Genomic DNA, 19046 nt, shown 5'->3' on the forward strand with positions numbered 1-19046 from the left:
GTGTGTGCGCTGATATTTAATTTGAACGTGATCATTACGGGCTAAAATTTCTAATAGGTGAAAAATATCAAAATGATATTTTCACTATTTGAAGCTGGGAAATATCAATTTTATTTCACTGATAAATCTCTATTATCCACCGGGAAGCATATACTATAAGGTTATCTGGTGAACAAACTTGTGAACATAATTCTCTTTTGGTATCAGACAGACGGCCAAGAAACCTAATGTAGCTAGTAATTTATACCTTACTTGAAAACATGAATACAAATGCTTTCAGTTTCTCTGCAGTGTCTCGATCAATAGCTTACCCAATTTCAAATAATAACATCAGCAGGCATTGAAAGCATTTTCGAAAAATATACCATAATTTTAAAGATGCACTATAACTCCAAAATAAGATTTTACACATCTAATACAGTTGTTTAAATATACCGAAAAAGGATGAACAAATGACGAAAACAATGGTTCTTATGAAGGATACCGAGTATAATTAAAAATAAATGTGCAGAAAGCACGGTATTGCTACCTTATGAGGCCATAGTAAATCGCAGTGAATCATTTAGCATTCACCAATCATTTCATATTTTTGCGTTTTCAACTATTAAAAACACAATTATAATATTTGTATAAGTTATTCATTTTGATATTTTCCATAAGATGCATTATTTAGTAAGTAGTTGAGGGTGTATCACTCAGAACTTATGTTTGTTTTACATGTGTATGTATTGATTTTGAATAAGAGTGTCACTTTTTTTGCTGATGGCAATTTTAAAAGCTTTGCAAACAGCTTGGAACCAGACCAGACACCGAGTAACTCGGCGCCTGGTAAGGTTCCAAGCTGTTTGCCACTCAGTCAATAAATCCCCAAAGTTTTAAGTAAATTAAAAGAAATTTAGAATAAACCAGACGACATTATTGAGCAGACGACAATTTACCCAGAATGCAAAGGGTTAAAGATCAAGCATCTATATTAAGGTTTTTGAGCTTAGTGAGTACTTTCCATCATGCATGCATTAATACCATCACTAAAGATAAAAGACTGAAACCTATAACGAGTGTTCACGTTATGCTTAACAAATGTAAAAACACGTTTCGAGAACACTTTGTTGATCTAATAAATGGAATATGTCACCAAAAATAATCAGACAGACGAAAACATTTCTATAATGAGTTCAGACATGTTCATTCAAGATCACTCAATATGTCTTAATGTGATTTTGAAAGAAAGTACTGCTAAAGCAGTTGAAAGAGGCCAATGTTCGTGTTGCCTTTTTCAGAATTGTCAACAACCAGATTCAATCATATTGAAACTGCTATATTTATACTTGGATGTAGTATATGTTTTCAAAAAATCTCTTTTCATTGGTGCTTTTGATGATAGATGTTGATTTAAACTGGTTGAAGTGTCTTTCGAGTTTCTTGCTATCATTAAACTGGTGATCTTGTTGCCTTTCAATATTTACAATACAGTCGAACCCCGTTGGCTCGAAATCCCAATAACCCACGACAATACCTCGAGCCTCATAAAAGTCGAAGCGGCAATGCTTATATTGTCCGCCCGGTTAGCTCAGTCGGTAGAGCGTTGGACTGTTAATCGGACAACCCGGGTTGGATTCCCGGGCGGACCAGGTCACTTCTGTTGTGATTGGTTATAAAATCCTTTCTACGACCATTCGCACTGTACCACTGCCCCTGGCATGTACAGAAGTTGTCAGTTCCTTTCAGAAGTGAAGGCACCTAGTACTGGTTCACCGCCCAGGATAGGTGTGCGGTGGTTGAACTGACACTCTGGGACCCTTCAATGTGCTCACGCCGGGACCCGGAGTATAAACTACTAACACCACCAATGCTAATATTAAATGGAATAAAATCGGTCCTAAACAATCAGTTCGAGCCAGCCAGTAAATCGAACTAAGCGAGTTCGAGCCAACGGGGCTGGGCAGAAATACAATTAAAACAACAGAAACAAGCCTAGTAGGTTCATATTCAACTATAACCGTGTTTAAAGACATGTGGATCAATGTCAACGAAGCCTTAATGCGCTCGACCTTGTAATGTATAATGTGTTATGAAAGGCTAACATTGAGACCAATACTTATGTGATAAACTACAGAAACAAGCTCAGTAGCAAAAAGTTTAAACATAATGGCGCTAGGTAGCCCTTAAAAATCTTAAATATTGAACATTCCTCATTGAAAAGTCGGTATGTATTATTTAATATTTACCTTAAGTGACTTACTCATGTTTTTATACCAAAAAATTAGTTTTACCGGTAATGCATCTGAAAACACTTATTTTATCGTTATTTTACTCTATAATATCGAAATTGCAGAAAAAAATACAGAAATGGCATAAACACGTATTTTGGTTTTAGCTGGGTTCGAACCCACGCCGGTGAAGTCAAGGAAACAGCCGGTTAGTCCACACGGCCACTGGAACTTTAACAAATGTGGAGGATATGTTGACCTGTAAAGGATACATTGATAACATCACGTTATTATGGCAAACAACCAATCACGCAACACCAGAGCCGTAATTTATTTTCCATCGCAATATAAACATTTATGATTTTTTTGAGAAAATATCAACATTAGCTGAAGGGTTCCAGCATTTAATTTTTTTTGTTTTAACACTCCTTATGATTTGACATACTTTATTTCGTAATTAAAAAAGTGTATTTTACAAACCACGAGCGTGTCACTTTGAACGTTAGAAATGTTCAGAGCCTGTTTCAAAGTACCGCTTTAAATGTAGGTGTGTAAAGCAATCATAGAAATACATTTTAACACCGATAATCCGAACACCGCTTATTCAAAAGAATCGCTATTTCGATTGTATTTATTCTCCTTGACAGGACATAGATTGTTAGATCATCGCATCGAGTTTGATTTATTTCTTTATTTAACGGGGGGGGGGGTGCAACACAACCGGAAACACTTGTCTGGTTAGCAATAATAACATATTTACCGATATGATTTAACTCCATCTCCATTCCCCTGAAGCCAATTCTGTGTTCCGCCATTAATTGTGGTTTATTGATCAAGTTGTACATCTTTAAGGTGCGGTTTATATTTAGCCTTTTATAATGCATAGACATCACAAGGTGAAGCCAAGTAGGTAAACCTTGTCTTATTCGGGTTTTGATCATTGTTCTTAAAAGGACCACTTTAGGTTTTAGGCATTCGGAACTCCTCTACCATTTTTATCGAAAAATAAACTCGGATGTATATGGACGGTTCACATACTCAGAAATTTCGTATATTTAAGTCCGCTGCAAGTAGATCGCGCAGTTATTAAAATTATCAGTTAAACTTAATAACTTAAAACTCCTGGGAATCTTGATTATGTTTGCAATAATACACTTCACTGGCAATCAATTAAAACTTAGTTCAATAAATACAAGCTTAAACACTAAATTTTATTAATTATAAAATACAAATTTAAGAACTTCTTCTACTGATGTACCGAGCATAGATCCGAGGTTGTTTTCGATAAAAATGGCCGAGGAGTTCCGAATGGGTTAGAGGGGCACATTAATGGTTAGATGGCCACACATTTCCATGTTAAAATACCGCCAAAATATCACATATCAATAACAAATGTCCACAAAACAAACACGTTTTAACATCTACATCAAATGAGAAAAAAATAATAATGTATTAAAATTACCAAAACACAATTTTTTTGCATCAACTATGATGTGCCCTTTTAAATGTTCGGCTAACGCCGGTGAGAAAATCATTAACATTATCACTATAACCTCGAAAAAACGGACAAGTTGAAAAGGGGCAAACTGACCATCGGACTTAAGATAAAAAATACATAAATAATGTCACCGATCTTTGTTCGTTAAATCAAGCAAACATTAAGAATGGCAGTGCCGTCTTCTCTGGGAATATTAATCTGTGTTCTCGACAGTTTGAAATCACAGGAGCATAAGAACAAAAACAAGAACTGAAGTATTTCTAAAACAATGTCCATTGTTCTGATAAACTTCTTTATAAAAGAATTGTCTTACATAATAAAAGAAGCTTCAGTTACAGACACGGTACCAACAGGCCGTTTCGACACCTTCGGTCAAAAGAACCCGAACCATTTATGATAACATAATAATTGACCATATAGAACTCCTACGCCATTTTCCATCAAAAGGAACATCGGACGTATACAGAATATTGACGGTTTACAATGGCAGAAATATTTACATTTAACTACGCTGCAAGTAGATCGCGTAGTAATTTCAATTTAGCAGTTAAACTTAATGACTTTACTCATAGGAATCGTAATAACTTATGCAATAATATACTTTACTAGCAATAATTCAAATTAAGTAATACAAAATACACTTTAAAACAGTGCAATTAATTCATATCATTATTCAAATTGTATTACTTCTACTTATGTACCGGCATACATCCGAGGTTGTTTTCGATGAAAAATGGCCGGGAAGAATAATTGTACAGAACAATTCACGACAGCGGTTCTAGGAACGTAAGTAATACCAGAACAGTTCACGGCACTGTATCATACCCATATATGATAACATAATAATGGAACAGAACAGTTTACGGCAACGGTATCATACCCATAAACGATTACATAATAATGGAACAGAACAGTCCACGACAACGATGCCTGTGCTTTAAACGAAAACAAAATGGAACAGAACATTTGACGACAATGGAATCATACCCATATATGATAACATAATAATGCAACATAACCGTTCACGGCTATTTTACCAGGACCATATAGGATAACATAATAATGGAATAGAACAGTCCATGACAACGATACCAGGACTTTATATGAAAACGTTATAATGGAACAGAACAGATCACGGCAACACTATCATTCCCATATATGATAACATAATAAAGGAACAGAACAGTTCACGGCAACGTTAACTTACGCATATATGATAACATAATAATGGAACAGAACAGTTCACGGCAACAGTATCATACCAATATATGATAACATAATAATGGAACAGAACAGTTCACGGCAACGGTAACTCACGCATATATGATAACATAATAATGGAACAGAACAGGTCACGGCAACGGTAACAGGACTATAATGCTAACATAATAATGGAACAGAACAGTTCACGACAACGATACATGTGATAACATAATAATGGAACAGAACAGTGTACGACAACGGTACCATGACCATACATGATAACATAATAATGGAACGGAGCAGTTTAAGACAACGGTGCCAGAAACATATATAGTCACTGAAAGAACATGTACTGGAAGCAAATGAAACGGACAGTTCACGACAATTAAACCAGTACTATATGTGTTCATATATAAAATAAATGAGCAGGACCGTTCACTACAATTTAACCAGGACCTTTACGGTCACATATTGAGGCCACCAGGACTAATACAATGGGATGTATATTTTGACCCTTTGATAATACATTGGAACATCACGTGATAATGCCAATTAACCAATCACGCAACCACAAAGCTGCAATTGAAAGTGATTAAAAGCGTTGTTATCGCTAATTAAAATTGTGGTCTTCAATGACGATATTTGAGGAAATATCAACATTCATTAAAGGGTTCCAGTTTTTGGTATCTTGGTTTTAACACTCCTAATGATTTGCCACACTTTATTTCGTCATATAAATAAGTGCATTTTACAAAACATGAGTAAGTATCTTTAAGGATAAATAGGGGCGGGGTCCTTTTAATTTTCCATGACAACTTCATAAATTGTTCCTGCAGATTCAATTCGATGTTCATTAACAAAAAGTAATGACATTAGAATATTGTTTTTAGCAATTATCTGACATTTTAACACACATCAATGTAAGCCCAAAAATGGGATATAAGACATGAATGTTGTTTATCGTAAAACTATACCGAAAAACCTTCAACTCTGACACCTACACCCCTCGGTGCTAAATTCATTCCGATGTTCCAATTTTGGTCTAATGAAGCTGTCACTACAACTGCCTAATCATCCGCTCATAGAAGAAAAAAAACATTACTTGCATATGCGTTGGTTTGGGGCCTTAAGGATAATATAGGTCGTAGGATACATTTAGCAACCAGCAGGAGGATACATGTTTCTAATAAACAGGATAAAATCCCAAGAGCATATCACCAGCGTTATTTATGGTCATGGGCATCTGAAAATCGTCTTGATGCGAGTTATGGTCTTGTGTAGCACCATAGAGCAATACTTCAGGAATTAATTGCTTGATTGATATAGGAACGCAGTCGGGCAGTTTAAAGTGTGTAGAGTCCACGCAAATTTTAACAAGCCCAACTGCGTTCATATCCCCGATAATTACATCAATCAAGCAATCCATTACTTATGTTTACACCAATAGTTCATTATTTCATTAAGTAATTGTTTAAAAAACATTTAAAAAGAATAAAAAAAGACTTCATTTCATTTTAGAAAACCTTAAAGTCATTATTTCTCACCCATGCTGTAAATAGATCGACCCGACCGTAATCGGGAACAGTTTATCAAATGACGTCACAATAACGCGGACAAAAATTACTTCAAATCACTTTTAAACGTAAAATTAAAAAACATATGACAACAATTCGCTAAACATATCATACATTTACACATTCTAGCATGTTTATTAAAGTTTGTAGGTGCCAGCTTACACAAAACAAACAATAACGAGATTTGCAATTTTAATGTATGTTGTTATGCGATGATTCGCGATCCGAACTTATCCGAAGATGTTGCGTTCATCGAAAATTTAGCAATTGCCGGAAAGCAGCTCATAAAAGGAATGGAAGTTGAAGAATAAATATAATAAAATAAATAAGAAATAAAAATGTCCGATCGCTGCCCAATAGTGTTTAGCATATAACCGTTCCAAATGTAGACTGAATTGCATTTATGTGGAACGTTCTGACGCCGTTAACAGTTACATCTTAATATGGCATCAGTCGGAAAGCGGTGCATTAATAAAAGTATCACAGCAACACATATCCTTACACCACCTTAATAACATTAGTAGAATTTGATGATGCTAAGACATTCGTGTCAGGGAATACAGCTAAACATAATTCATACGGCACTACAAAAACCGCCAATATACCAATAGAATAGCGGCAAAGCTTTCTCTCTGGGCAATATTGGGGTTGTAGAGCCGGGGAAAGCTGGCGAGTTCTTTATATTTAAGAGACCACAGTAACAGAGAGACATATAGCGCGTGTTATTTGTATCACAGTATCAAAATGGAACTGATAACAGGATTTTAATAGTTTTTTTGCAAGGTATGTTTTTAAATCGTTACTTGTGCGTGACTACAATAAAAAAAGTTGACTTAAAAGTTTTTCATCAGTCAAAAAAGGCATTAAATTTCAATAAATATTTAAATTTCATGAATACAAACCGCAAACATGTTAGAATTTGATAAAAAGCTGCCCACTGATAAAATGATACAATATTCATACTCTATTTTATGACATGGTTTAATGCTCGTTAGTGAAGAGTTTAGATTATAGATAAAATAAAATAAAAATAAAAACATTTAAAAAAAAAAAATATATATATATATATAAATTCGTTAAATATAATAAATAGTTAAATAATATTCGCTAGAACTGCCAATGAATATTCACACTTTGTTTAATTGTTTTACTAACAAATAAATACGTTAAATGAAAAACAAAACCAGAAGAACATTATTTCAAATGCGTTCAACCGTATCTTGTGGACACATAATGGTAACGATACGATGCAAAACAAAACTGATCGCATCACAATTCATCTGAACATAAACTATAAGGACATCAAATCCAAACATTGAATTATTTAACTAGCTAACAAATATCATTAAAATTAAAACAACGACCTCAATTAACATATTAAAATAATAAAAACAACTAATAACTAATTGGAGAAAACTAATTAATAAAAATTGTATATTATTAAAAAGCAACGACTGCGTTTAACTAGTTTATACGTGTTGTTAAATAAAACAACGACTAGAATGAACTATTTCATACATATTATTCAATAAAAACAACAAAATATAATTGAATAAAAAAGGATGACTGCAAGTATCTAGCTGATTATCAAAATTAAATAAAAGCAACGACTTCATTATTATGATTTCAAATCAATCACAAAATAAATTGTCAATTGAATGGTCAATATTTATCCGAAAATTAGTATTAACCATCGAAATAAAAAAAAGTGTGCAAACGAGCCTAAAGATAACGTGTGAACAATTTATCCATTTTTTACACAATTGACTGCTGTTCTTTTTTCTTCGCACGATCTATGAAGCAAGATACATTATCTCAAAGTGACTTCTCAGACAATAGATCGAGTTTTGTTGTAGTTTTTTGGTGTTTTTTTTCTGAAATCTGATTAATGGTATTCTAACGACCAAGGGAAAATTTACAATAATTATCTTGCAAATTATTTATCATTTAGACAGATAACAGTCTTTTCCTTGCCGCCAGTACGCCATTTGATTGAAAATAGCAGCTCAACGCAATTCAATAAAACGAATAAGTTGTTTTTTTCTCAGCACTATGGTTAGGCATTCTCATTCATCAGAAGTTCTCTTGTTCTGGTGAACGAGAATGTGGTAAGGGTTCTTCGCCGATCTATTAATCATTCATACAATTGCATTGTGCAATTTCAATTACAGCCATATAATTATTTAAATTATGCAATGCCACCCTATGCCATGCCGCCAAAACAAAGGACCACAATGGTAATAAGAGTGTTCTCTTTTTTGTGTAACCCTTTGTTTGTTGTGCCTGTCATGTCTTTGTATGTATTATGTTTTATTTACTATACAAGTTTGTTTTTTTAAATGTTCATGTATGTGCATTCCTTACTGAAATAAATCAATCCATCCAATCTATCTAGATGTACCAGTTAACTGATAAATGACATCTTTATTTACTATAATACCAACGGTGACCAGAGCCTGTTCAATTTTTTTTTTTTTTTTTTTTTTTGGGGAGGGGGTTAATATTTTTTCTCATGCATAAAATAATTTACTGAAAAGTAATTGCAAAATGATGAATGCTATTTGCTGATTTACTTTGTAGTTTTTGCCAATTAAATTAAACTTCTTGCTCATTTGTCAATTGCTTTCTGCAAATTGCATTTTGTTAATGGGTAATGGTTAAATGTCATTTTCTATCAATAAATTTTACATTATGCATTATAGAAAGTTTTCAAGCACAGTAATAAAACACAAACTTTCCATTAAATAAAAGTAAATGAAACAGTAAAATATATCAGTTGGCAAATGGACACTGGCTAAATATGCAAAGAAAGATTTGCAATTAGCATAATATAGTAATTAGCAATTGGTTAGTCCAAAAACTGCTTTTAAAACAAGACTGAGCCTTTTCTTTGGAAGTTTATTTAAGTTAAGAACTTTCTATGCATTAAATTAATGACTTTACTTTTGGGAAAACTAAATTATTTACGCAATAAAACACTTCAATGACAATCAATTTAAACTTTGAAATACTTAAAACACATTAAAACACAACCATTAATTAATACTATAATAAAAAAAAAATACGAACTACTTCTACTGATATACCGGCATACACTCGAGGTTGTTTTCGATGAAAAATTCCGAATGAGCCACCATTATGTAAACAGTGCGTGATTAATGTCTTTTTCACTGAAACAGCAATATACAATCGGCATTATGATATCTTATTTGCGTTCAATTTTATTTAAAAAAAAAATCGAAAACATAATTATTTCTTAAACTCTCAGCGTTTTAAATAGGAAAAGATTTCAACAAATCATTGAAAATTGTTTATTTGGATCTTCAAATAGAGAACATTGATAAAAACGCACATACAAAACAAGAACAATTTCAGTGTTTTCAGAAAATAATACTTCCTACCGATAACGCTCGAATTATCATAGAGATTGCAAAGTTCTATAAAATATCATACTCAGACAAAATGATATCATGTCACGCTATAGGAGAACAATTGATAGAAGTCTTGTGCCCTCTGCCAGGTCTTATGTATTTGTTCCACATAACTGCGATCGAACTTGTTCTCAAATTTTCAACCAGAGGTGAATCTCAAAAATGCATCTTGTTGCGATCGAAAATGTTCTCAAATGTTCAACCAGAGGTGAATCTCAAAAATGCCTCACATATTCCACTTAATAACCGAAAGGTTATAATCATAACGATGTTATATTGATAATGAGGCAATATCTGTTACGATTTAATTACATTGAAATGCCGTCTGGAATAGCAATCGCGCCGAGATGACTTCCAGATACAAAAGCTCTGAAGCGAGCAAAAATGTAGGAACATTTAAATACCAATTCAGACAAGCCATCTGCAAAGGAATGGTGGTATTGCATGTCAAAAATGTTTCTCTACAAAGAACAAAAAATAATGACAACAATTATCTGTATCAACATCTCCGGTCGCGTTGACAGAGACGTATGCTCCACAGCAAGATTTCGCAATAGAATAAATTGAAGACAATTAGGGGCGAAAACATTTTTATGCTAGAGCTACCAAAGTATTCGGTTCGTTAAAAAGTCAGGAGAAATGAACTTAAGCAAAGATACAACCAAGAAATTCAAACTTTATATATTTACATGGGTTCTGAAGAAAGTTATAATAAGTTTTGTCAAGTCACTCTCGGTGGCAAGTGTTGCGCGATTGTATGGTATTGGGATGAGGGGAAACCGGGGTAGGAAAAACCCATTTGTCCGGCGTCATGTCACCAAAGCAAACTCACAAATGCCAATGCCAGAATTCTAACCGGGGACGTGTGTGTGAAAAATCGAGTGCGACAACCGCTGCGCTTATAAAAGACATCATTCAGTTACAAATGGTTTAACACGAACTTGTCTAGTAGGGTTTTGTTTAAGATTCTTCAATTAAATCTATATGACGAGGACATCCCACGACGTCAAAAACATTTAAGGATTTATCGCATTTTAGCGCTTCATAGAATTTGCTCGAGTGCTCTACTGCGTTTTAACAACATAAACGCAAAACAATGCGATCAATACTTATGTTTAAATCTTAAATAGTTATTCATTACGATTAAAAATTAGATTATGTCCTGCAATTCAGTATTTGTTCTGAAAGAAATGTAACCGACAACATACGTATTGTATAAAAATGATTGCTATTTGTAACGTCGAATACAATTGGGTAAATGACGTCGCGATAATCCAATCGGAGCGCAATATTGAAATAAACAATGACGTCATAACTCCTTAAGTGTTATTCAATATGAATTTCAAATTTCATCTATACAAAGAACTAGGCGAATGTAAATACTTATTCGGGCGCAAATGTCCAAAATAGAAACGGACCAATAAACCATTAACATATAAAACAATTTACATTCAGTTAACACCAGCTTCAATACATGGACTCTCAATACACTAGGGCATACCTCTTCCACAAGTCTATACGAGGGTGAAAGATTATCCTGATACATATATTTGCATTGCTGTAAGAAGTTGGGTCCCTACGTATTAGCGAAACGAAATTCCCTCGCAAACATTTTCATCAGGAGAATCAACACTCCGGATTGATTATGGAAATGCAATAATGCTGCGGCACTTTACCGCCCTGTTACGGCGGTTTGAAGGACATTTCAACAAGCTCCGCCGCCCTACTCTACTGTGGCATGGCTATCATTACTGACGTTAAGAGCCCTTTATAGCTCCTGTCACCAGACACATTTCCAGTAATGACTGTGGAGTGCATAAAACAGTGAATAGGAAAACTATCAGCACAATTTTAAAGGGACACAAGATGGTCCCAAAATCGGCAAATACAGCATGTGCTCAAAACAAGCCTAGAACGAGGCCGATTTTACATCAAATTACAATTACATTATTATAAAAATATTTTGTCGCTTTCTCAGCTGAGATTACCCGTTTGGAAACAGCGCGTAACGGTTTCCCAGTTAATAGTGTGTATATTTAGCATGTGAAAGTCACGTGATTAGTGCAGATACATATACCGACGCTTTTTTATATTTACTGTTACAGACAAACCAAATAAATTTCGATTTGGAAAAATTCGCAAAAACTAAGTAATATGCATAAGTCATTAGAGATGTGTTACATCTGTAAGTAAGATTGAATGCGTTATACACAACGATAACAATTTCATGTAAGATTTTGAGAATTTTCTTTCTTTCTTTCATTTCTATCATCTGGTGTCTAGTCCCTTTAAAATGAAATCCGGTATTTATATTTTAAGTCGTGTGCTTTAATTCTGCAACAAAATCCTTTAATTTTAAAGATGAAATCAAAACAAGGTTTGAGCCTTGGGAGCATGGATAAATAACGCACATCAAAATGTTAGACGCAGAAATATTTAGTTAGATAGAATCCATAAACCAACAGTGTATTTACAATAGCAACTTTTTGCGTTTCTAAATCAGTTTTCTGACAAAGACAAAGTGCTTATATTTCTGTCTTCTTAAAGTACTAAAGCATTTCGTCTTATCTAAGACATGTTCAATCAAAACAAAATCTTGCGACGCTTCAATAACACAGTCTAGAGTAGTTTGCTTTCAATTATTTCCTGGACAGCTCAATCTAAAACGTTGCGTTGCTGCACCTGAAAAAACCAAGAGCTCAATCTCGGACTTGCCTGGCTGAATCTAACAAAAAAACAGCCCATTTCAGGACATTTCGTAAATGCAACTTAAAACACCGTATTTAATCTAGGGCGTGGCGTGGCTGTACGAAATAAAATAAAAACTAGCAGCGCAATGTAAGTCTTGGCATGACTGCACTTTAAAAACCGAACAGATCAATTTAGGACATTGCCTGGTGTCACCTAACATACCAAAAATCTTAATTAAGGACATTGCGTGCCTGCACCTAACATACCTATGTTCTCAATTTAGGACGTGGCGAGGCTTCACCTAACATACCTAAAAATCAATTTAGGACATAACGTGGCTGCACCTAACATCTCAACTTATGACGTTGCGTGGCTTCATCTTACATACATATTATCTCAGTTTAGGACATGGCTGCATCTAACATACCTTTAATCTCAATTGAGGACATGGCTGCATCCAACATACCTTTAATCTCAATTCAGGACATGGCTGCATCTAACATACCTTTAATCTCAATTCAGGACATGGCTGCATCTAACATACCTTTAATCTCAACTTAGGACTTTGCGTGGCTGCATCTAACATACCTTTAATCTCAACTTAGGACATTGCGTGGCTGCATCCAACATACCTTTAATCTCAACTTAGGACTTTGCGTGGCTGCATCTAACATACCTTTAATCTCAACTTAGGACTTTGCGTGGCTGCATCTAACACAAACTTTCTCAGCTAAAAGAGCCTCACTATAAACATTTATTGAATGTTTAAATCAAGACTTTATATCATCAATAACTTCTAAACTTGTTCGAAATGTCCATTTTTACAAACTTGAATCGAAAAAAAGAGAAAGGTGCGTCAAGTCTTCAAAAAAACACACAATATTTTCTACCCAAAAATAAAAGCACCTAGAATATTTCTTTGTACTATAGGCTGCTTATTTTAAAACGTGTTCATTCTAGAGCTATGACATAGGCAACCAAGTGCAATACAGATCATTTCTAAACGGAAAGGTATAACCGAAGTACACAGGATCATGTATGGATCAGTTTATATTATCTCCGCCTGGTTTAATATCGAACACAAGTGTCCACCCACAAAGTTCATGCTCAATTAATATGGACAATGCTTTGGCCTTTAACATATCTGCGATTAAATATAGGTGCAGTGACAAGGAAATGTTGGCATCTGCATAACGGCAACCAGGGGACATCTCAATACTACCATCACATCAATGGGGCATTGTATATCACTGGAATTCCATGTCCTCTTCTGCTTGAATACATTTCCCAATGGAATGTTTGACTGATGTTTTACTAAAAGCTTGCTCTCATATGTGGCACTCGATCTTTAAATCCTCGTGTACTTTACTCCCCATGCGACATAACTTATTTTTATGTTAAGTGAAGACGCGCAGCTGTGAACACTGTGTACGACGATCCTTTTTCAAAGACAATGGCTACTAGTGCACGTTCAATGAACTTACAATAATAGTATATTGATATTTAAGTCTAGTTCATATTTAAAAGCTAATGTGTTCAATGAACTTCCTTCACATATTTATAGTAAGCGTAAGAACTCTTAATTTCATACGTGTATTTCTATTTGCTAACATTATATCATACCTTAAAATGTTTATCTCTAAAGAATTATTGATATGTCTAGACGCTAAGCATTTTCAAAAAGAGGTTTTGGCTATTAGAATCTAGTTAAACCATTAAATCATGGAATAATATACTTCACATCCCTATTGGGGTTTCTTTAATATGGAATTGACTTGCAAATATCTATCTATTGCATTGTTGAAACGTGTTTATCCTCAATGTACAAACCAATAAAGTGTTTTTCTTTATTTCAGGAAGATCGAAGGAACTCAAGTCACTGTCAAATACATCAGACAAAACGACTACGCTTGATTGGTTACTAATGTTGCTGGACAATACATCAGACAAAACGCCTTTGCATGATCGGTCGCTCAAGTCATTGTCAAATACATCAGACAAAACGGCTGCCCATTATCCGACCCTATCGAACAGCTTTTAAGTGCTCGCAAATCTACAGACAAGAGACAAGGATAAACAGACCAATTCCTCACATTTAGTTGTTCTACACTTTATGCACCAGATATGTGCAAGGAATTCTTCAAGGACGTTTAAGCAAATATATGTGCAATAAACTTCAATAGAATCAGAAAATGTGACAGAAATAGCAGACAATTAACGAGGCAAGCACTAACATTGCAGCTGTATAAACGACAAAAGCAGTTTAGAACTCAAATTGTGTAGAAATAACGGATTTTAACATTCGGGCGAGATTTCCCAAAACCAATTTGTCTTACCCTGAATGTAAGGCTTGGTCCATGTGGTCGTTACCGGTCGACAATATTAAAGAAATCCCCTGTGATCGTCACCAAACTTTGCTCGGCGACGCCAAATTAATGAATGCTATAATTCTCTTTTTCTAGACCTAAAGGCCTAGACTAAGATCTGTAAACACCATTGTGTTACGAACTTTATCCCTGGAATTACGATTTGTACAACTTATTGAATCAGCCCACATTTTCACCACTAAATAAAAGAATAAATCCTAATAAATACTCTGGGAATTAACGTGTGGATTTCCAAACAGCGTGAACGCAATCAGATGAAATGAAATTAGCACTCGTCTGTATTGCAATTTAGAAGAAAAAGAAGAAATTGAACTTAAATAAGGAACTTAACTTACGCCTCGGCATAGGAATATTAATGGTCATTTTAACAATGAGTTCGACAACACCAAGTGTATTTACGGATATATTAGGTCCCCTATATGAAGACATATTCATTAAGGATTACGATGACAACGTAAACGACTCTTTTACAAACGTTGTATGTGGTTCAAACAATACGGCAGTGTGGTTGTTACAATCCCCACTTTGTTCCATAAAATACGGATCATTTGTAACATTTATGATTGTTGCATTACTGCTGGGGCTAATAACATTCATAACAATTTTCGGCAATCTGCTCGTTTTAGTAGCGTTATACAGATTTAAGAAACTGCGATCAATGTCGAATTGTTTGATAGGCAATCTTGCGGTGAGTGATTTATTGCTGGCGTTGTCCGTCCTTCCTATCTCAACTACTTACGATTTACTGGGCTACTGGGTATTTGGAGAAATAATGTGCACCATATGGCTATGTATCGATGTTCTTTATTGCACCGCGTCAATATGGGGACTCTGCACAATTGCCGTGGACAGATATACAGCCACAGTTTATCCGGTATGGTATTTAGAGAAGAAATCGCCTACTCGGGCACTCGTTTACATCATATTTGTTTGGCTGTTTTCAATCATAGTATCTGTCGCTCCGTTTATTGGATGGCGCGACATGATACAGAACTTCTACAAGTATAATCCATTAACAAATAAACAAGATTGTGTATTGTTTATGTCGCAAACATATGTGGTTTATTCGGCAATGGGCTCATTTGTGATTCCAACCGTTCTGATGGTGTTTCTTTACGTCCAGATATTTATTGTTCTAAGAAAACGGACAAGGTCAATGCAGCCGATGAAGAAACGAGTTATGTTTTCGTCGGAGAGTGACTTTGAAAGTGAAGCGCATGGAGTGGAGGAGGCGGATAGCGACGAACGAACAGAGGTAGAATTGAAAGCTGCTTCAACGCAAACCACGCCAATGAATATGGCTCCCAAGCGGAATGAGAACGGACGAAAACAAAAACATACTAACGGTTGCTCCGTCCCGAAACAGGATAATGGATTAACGCAAACTGTTATACCAAACAACCAAGCTAAACCAGATCTGCTCATGCACGAGGAACGGTCAAACGGCGCTCCGTTGAAAATTGAGGTAACCGACTTTACTGAGAACAATATTCAAAACGTTCCTCTTTCAATAAAAAATCCAAAAGACAGTACAGTGAGTTTACCTGTGAAAAACAAAAACTGTAATCTTCAAGTCAATTATGAAAACAAAGTGCAAGCTGAGAGTAAGAGTCCTAGTCGTGTTTCAAGGCGGAGTATAAACTTTGATGAATCGTCTGAAGTCGAAGGAGAAATGAGATATCTTCGGTCCCCAAGGACGAGTAAGGCCATGTTTTTTCCTTGGAAACGGGGTAATTCGGCGAACATTAGTGTCAAACACAAGTACGAACTACGGGAACGACGAGCAACGAAACGAATGGCTATGATCATGGCATGCTTTTGTTTCTGCTGGTGGCCGTTTCTATTCATGTACACTATAAGAAGTTTTTGCACACATTGTCCAATAGATCCACATTTTCAGGCTGCTATAATCTGGCTAGGATATGCCAATTCAAGCCTTAATCCTATTCTGTATACTATTTTTAACGACGATTTCCGAAAAGCGTTTCATAAAATAGTTTTCTGTAAGACTGGTCGTGCAAATAATAGACGCCATCGGTAATGCTTAAAAGCATTCATCACAAACTGCTGCTGTCTTTTCCATTTACTTTTAATTTTAATTTTATTTTGTATAACATTACATCATATTAATTTCCGTGACAGAAATGTGTTGCCATTCATGTACAGTATGTAATACATGTATCAAATTCCATTCAATAAAGAAATACGAATTAAAGACTATAACATCGGAATCTCAACCTGAAGCTTTTACTGAAAAATACAGTTAATATGATTCTCTAGTGAGTTCTAATTTGATTATTGACAGAATAATACACATGAAGAAATTTAACAGAAGGCATTCAATATACTTTAATCTTGTTGACGAAAGGAGGAGTGCTTCTTAATGCTTTCTATGCTCATGGAAGCTCCCGAAACGAAATATCAATACAGACCGTCTGGTCATTCTGACACTCAGAGAAAAGTAGACACTTTTTTTAATTCAATACCTCATTAATATGTATAATCGTAGACTCTTTTCTATATGTGACCGCTCAATTTATTTCCGTATCAAGACGCACACGCGTACAAAAAAATGAAAATCGGGATCGACAGACGCTCTTAATGTAAAATGACATAAATCTTCTTTAATAGCCATGACCAATTCTCGTTTATTCACAAACAACACTTCAAAATGTTGTCAAAATCTGATAAAGAAGTTATAGAATAAATAAGTTACTTACCATTGCTTTGTGCAATACGGAATATAGTTCGACTCGACTTACACAGATGGGAGAACCAATATGGTTTCTATATTGGGTAAAAGCCATCTTGGGTCACTAATCTCTAAACCGTACCAAAAATGGCGTCTTTTTCCGATTCCGTAGAATACATGAAATATTTAAACATATTAACAGGTTGTCGACGTGATATATACATTAAGATTCGCTCTCACCCGATATGGTTTCGTTTGCCCCGTATATCCCATATCGGGACACCGACTAACCCCGCAACTTTTAATATTAAAAGAGTGCCAAGAAGCGAACGCCAAACTCTCCTATGTTCTTTCATTCTGGCAAAAACTGGACAGAAATTGGCAAGTATTTAAGTTAGAGTTATGGGGTCTGGCCTTGCTTTGCATGTGCAAACTGTTTCAGACAAGATCTGTTCTAAGTTCCGTTTGAATACCTTGAACGGTTTTTGAGTTGTGGCCATGGTTACCATGGTTAAAGTTTGATGACGACGAAGAGAGGGGTTTTTAAGTTGTGGCCATGGTTACCGTTTGATGCCGACGAAGACAAGGGTTTTTGAGTTGTGGCCATGGTTACCATGGTTACCGTTTGATGTACGACGAAGACAAGGGTTTTTGAGTTGTGGCCATGGTTACCATGGTTACCGTTTGATGACGACGAAGACAAGGGTTTTTGAGTTGTGGCCATGGTTACCATGGTTACCGTTTGATGTACGACGAAGACAAGGGTTTTTAAGTTGTGGCCATGGTTACCGTTTGATGACGACGAAGACAAGGGTTTTTGAGTTGTGGCCATGGTTACCATGGTTACCGTTTGATGTACGACGAAGACAAGGGTTTTTAAGTTGTGGCCATGGTTACCGTTTGATGCCGACGAAGACAAGGGTTTTTGAGTCGTGGCCATGGTTACCATGGTTACCGTTTGATGACGACGAAGACAAGGGTTTTAAGTCGTGGCCATGGTTACCGTTTGATGTACGACGAAGACAAGGGTTTTTGAGTTGTGGCCATGGTTACCGTTTGATGTACGACGAAGACAAGGGTTTTTAAGTTGTGGCCAACGTTAACGTGTTTGCACCACGACGACGTTAAGGCCACTACTTTACTACGACTTTTTTCTTCGAAAGAAAGTGACTAAGTACTATGTAAATGGTGCGTTATCAATAGTGTTAGAATGTTTTAGATGTTACGGGATAAAATCTTTATTCGTTTTTCCAATGGAAAGGTTCAACATTTACCATGTTTTCATTAGTTAATGTGACACTCGTATTTAAATTCAATACAAACACATGTAAAACAAACATAAACTATGATTGATAAGCCC

The 19046-nt window shown here is 35.3% G+C and overlaps 2 protein-coding genes across 2 annotated transcripts in view; one reads left to right on the forward strand and one right to left on the reverse strand.

Moving 5' to 3' along the window:
* The window catches only part of LOC128211377 (phosphatidylinositide phosphatase SAC2-like), a 413773-nt gene that overhangs the window by 243886 nt on the left and 150841 nt on the right, over positions 1 to 19046 (reverse strand). The gene's annotated exons all lie outside the window — the stretch shown is intronic.
* LOC128211378 (octopamine receptor 2-like) lies at positions 7156 to 17181 on the forward strand. Its single transcript, XM_052916106.1, has 2 exons — positions 7156 to 7268; positions 14464 to 17181. The coding sequence occupies exon 2, from the start codon at positions 15350 to 15352 to the stop codon at positions 17033 to 17035; it is 1686 nt and encodes a 561-aa protein (XP_052772066.1). The 5' UTR covers positions 7156 to 7268; positions 14464 to 15349; the 3' UTR covers positions 17036 to 17181.

This window comes from Mya arenaria, chromosome 12, assembly GCF_026914265.1.
Source record: "Mya arenaria isolate MELC-2E11 chromosome 12, ASM2691426v1".
NCBI classification, from domain to species: domain Eukaryota; kingdom Metazoa; phylum Mollusca; class Bivalvia; order Myida; family Myidae; genus Mya; species Mya arenaria.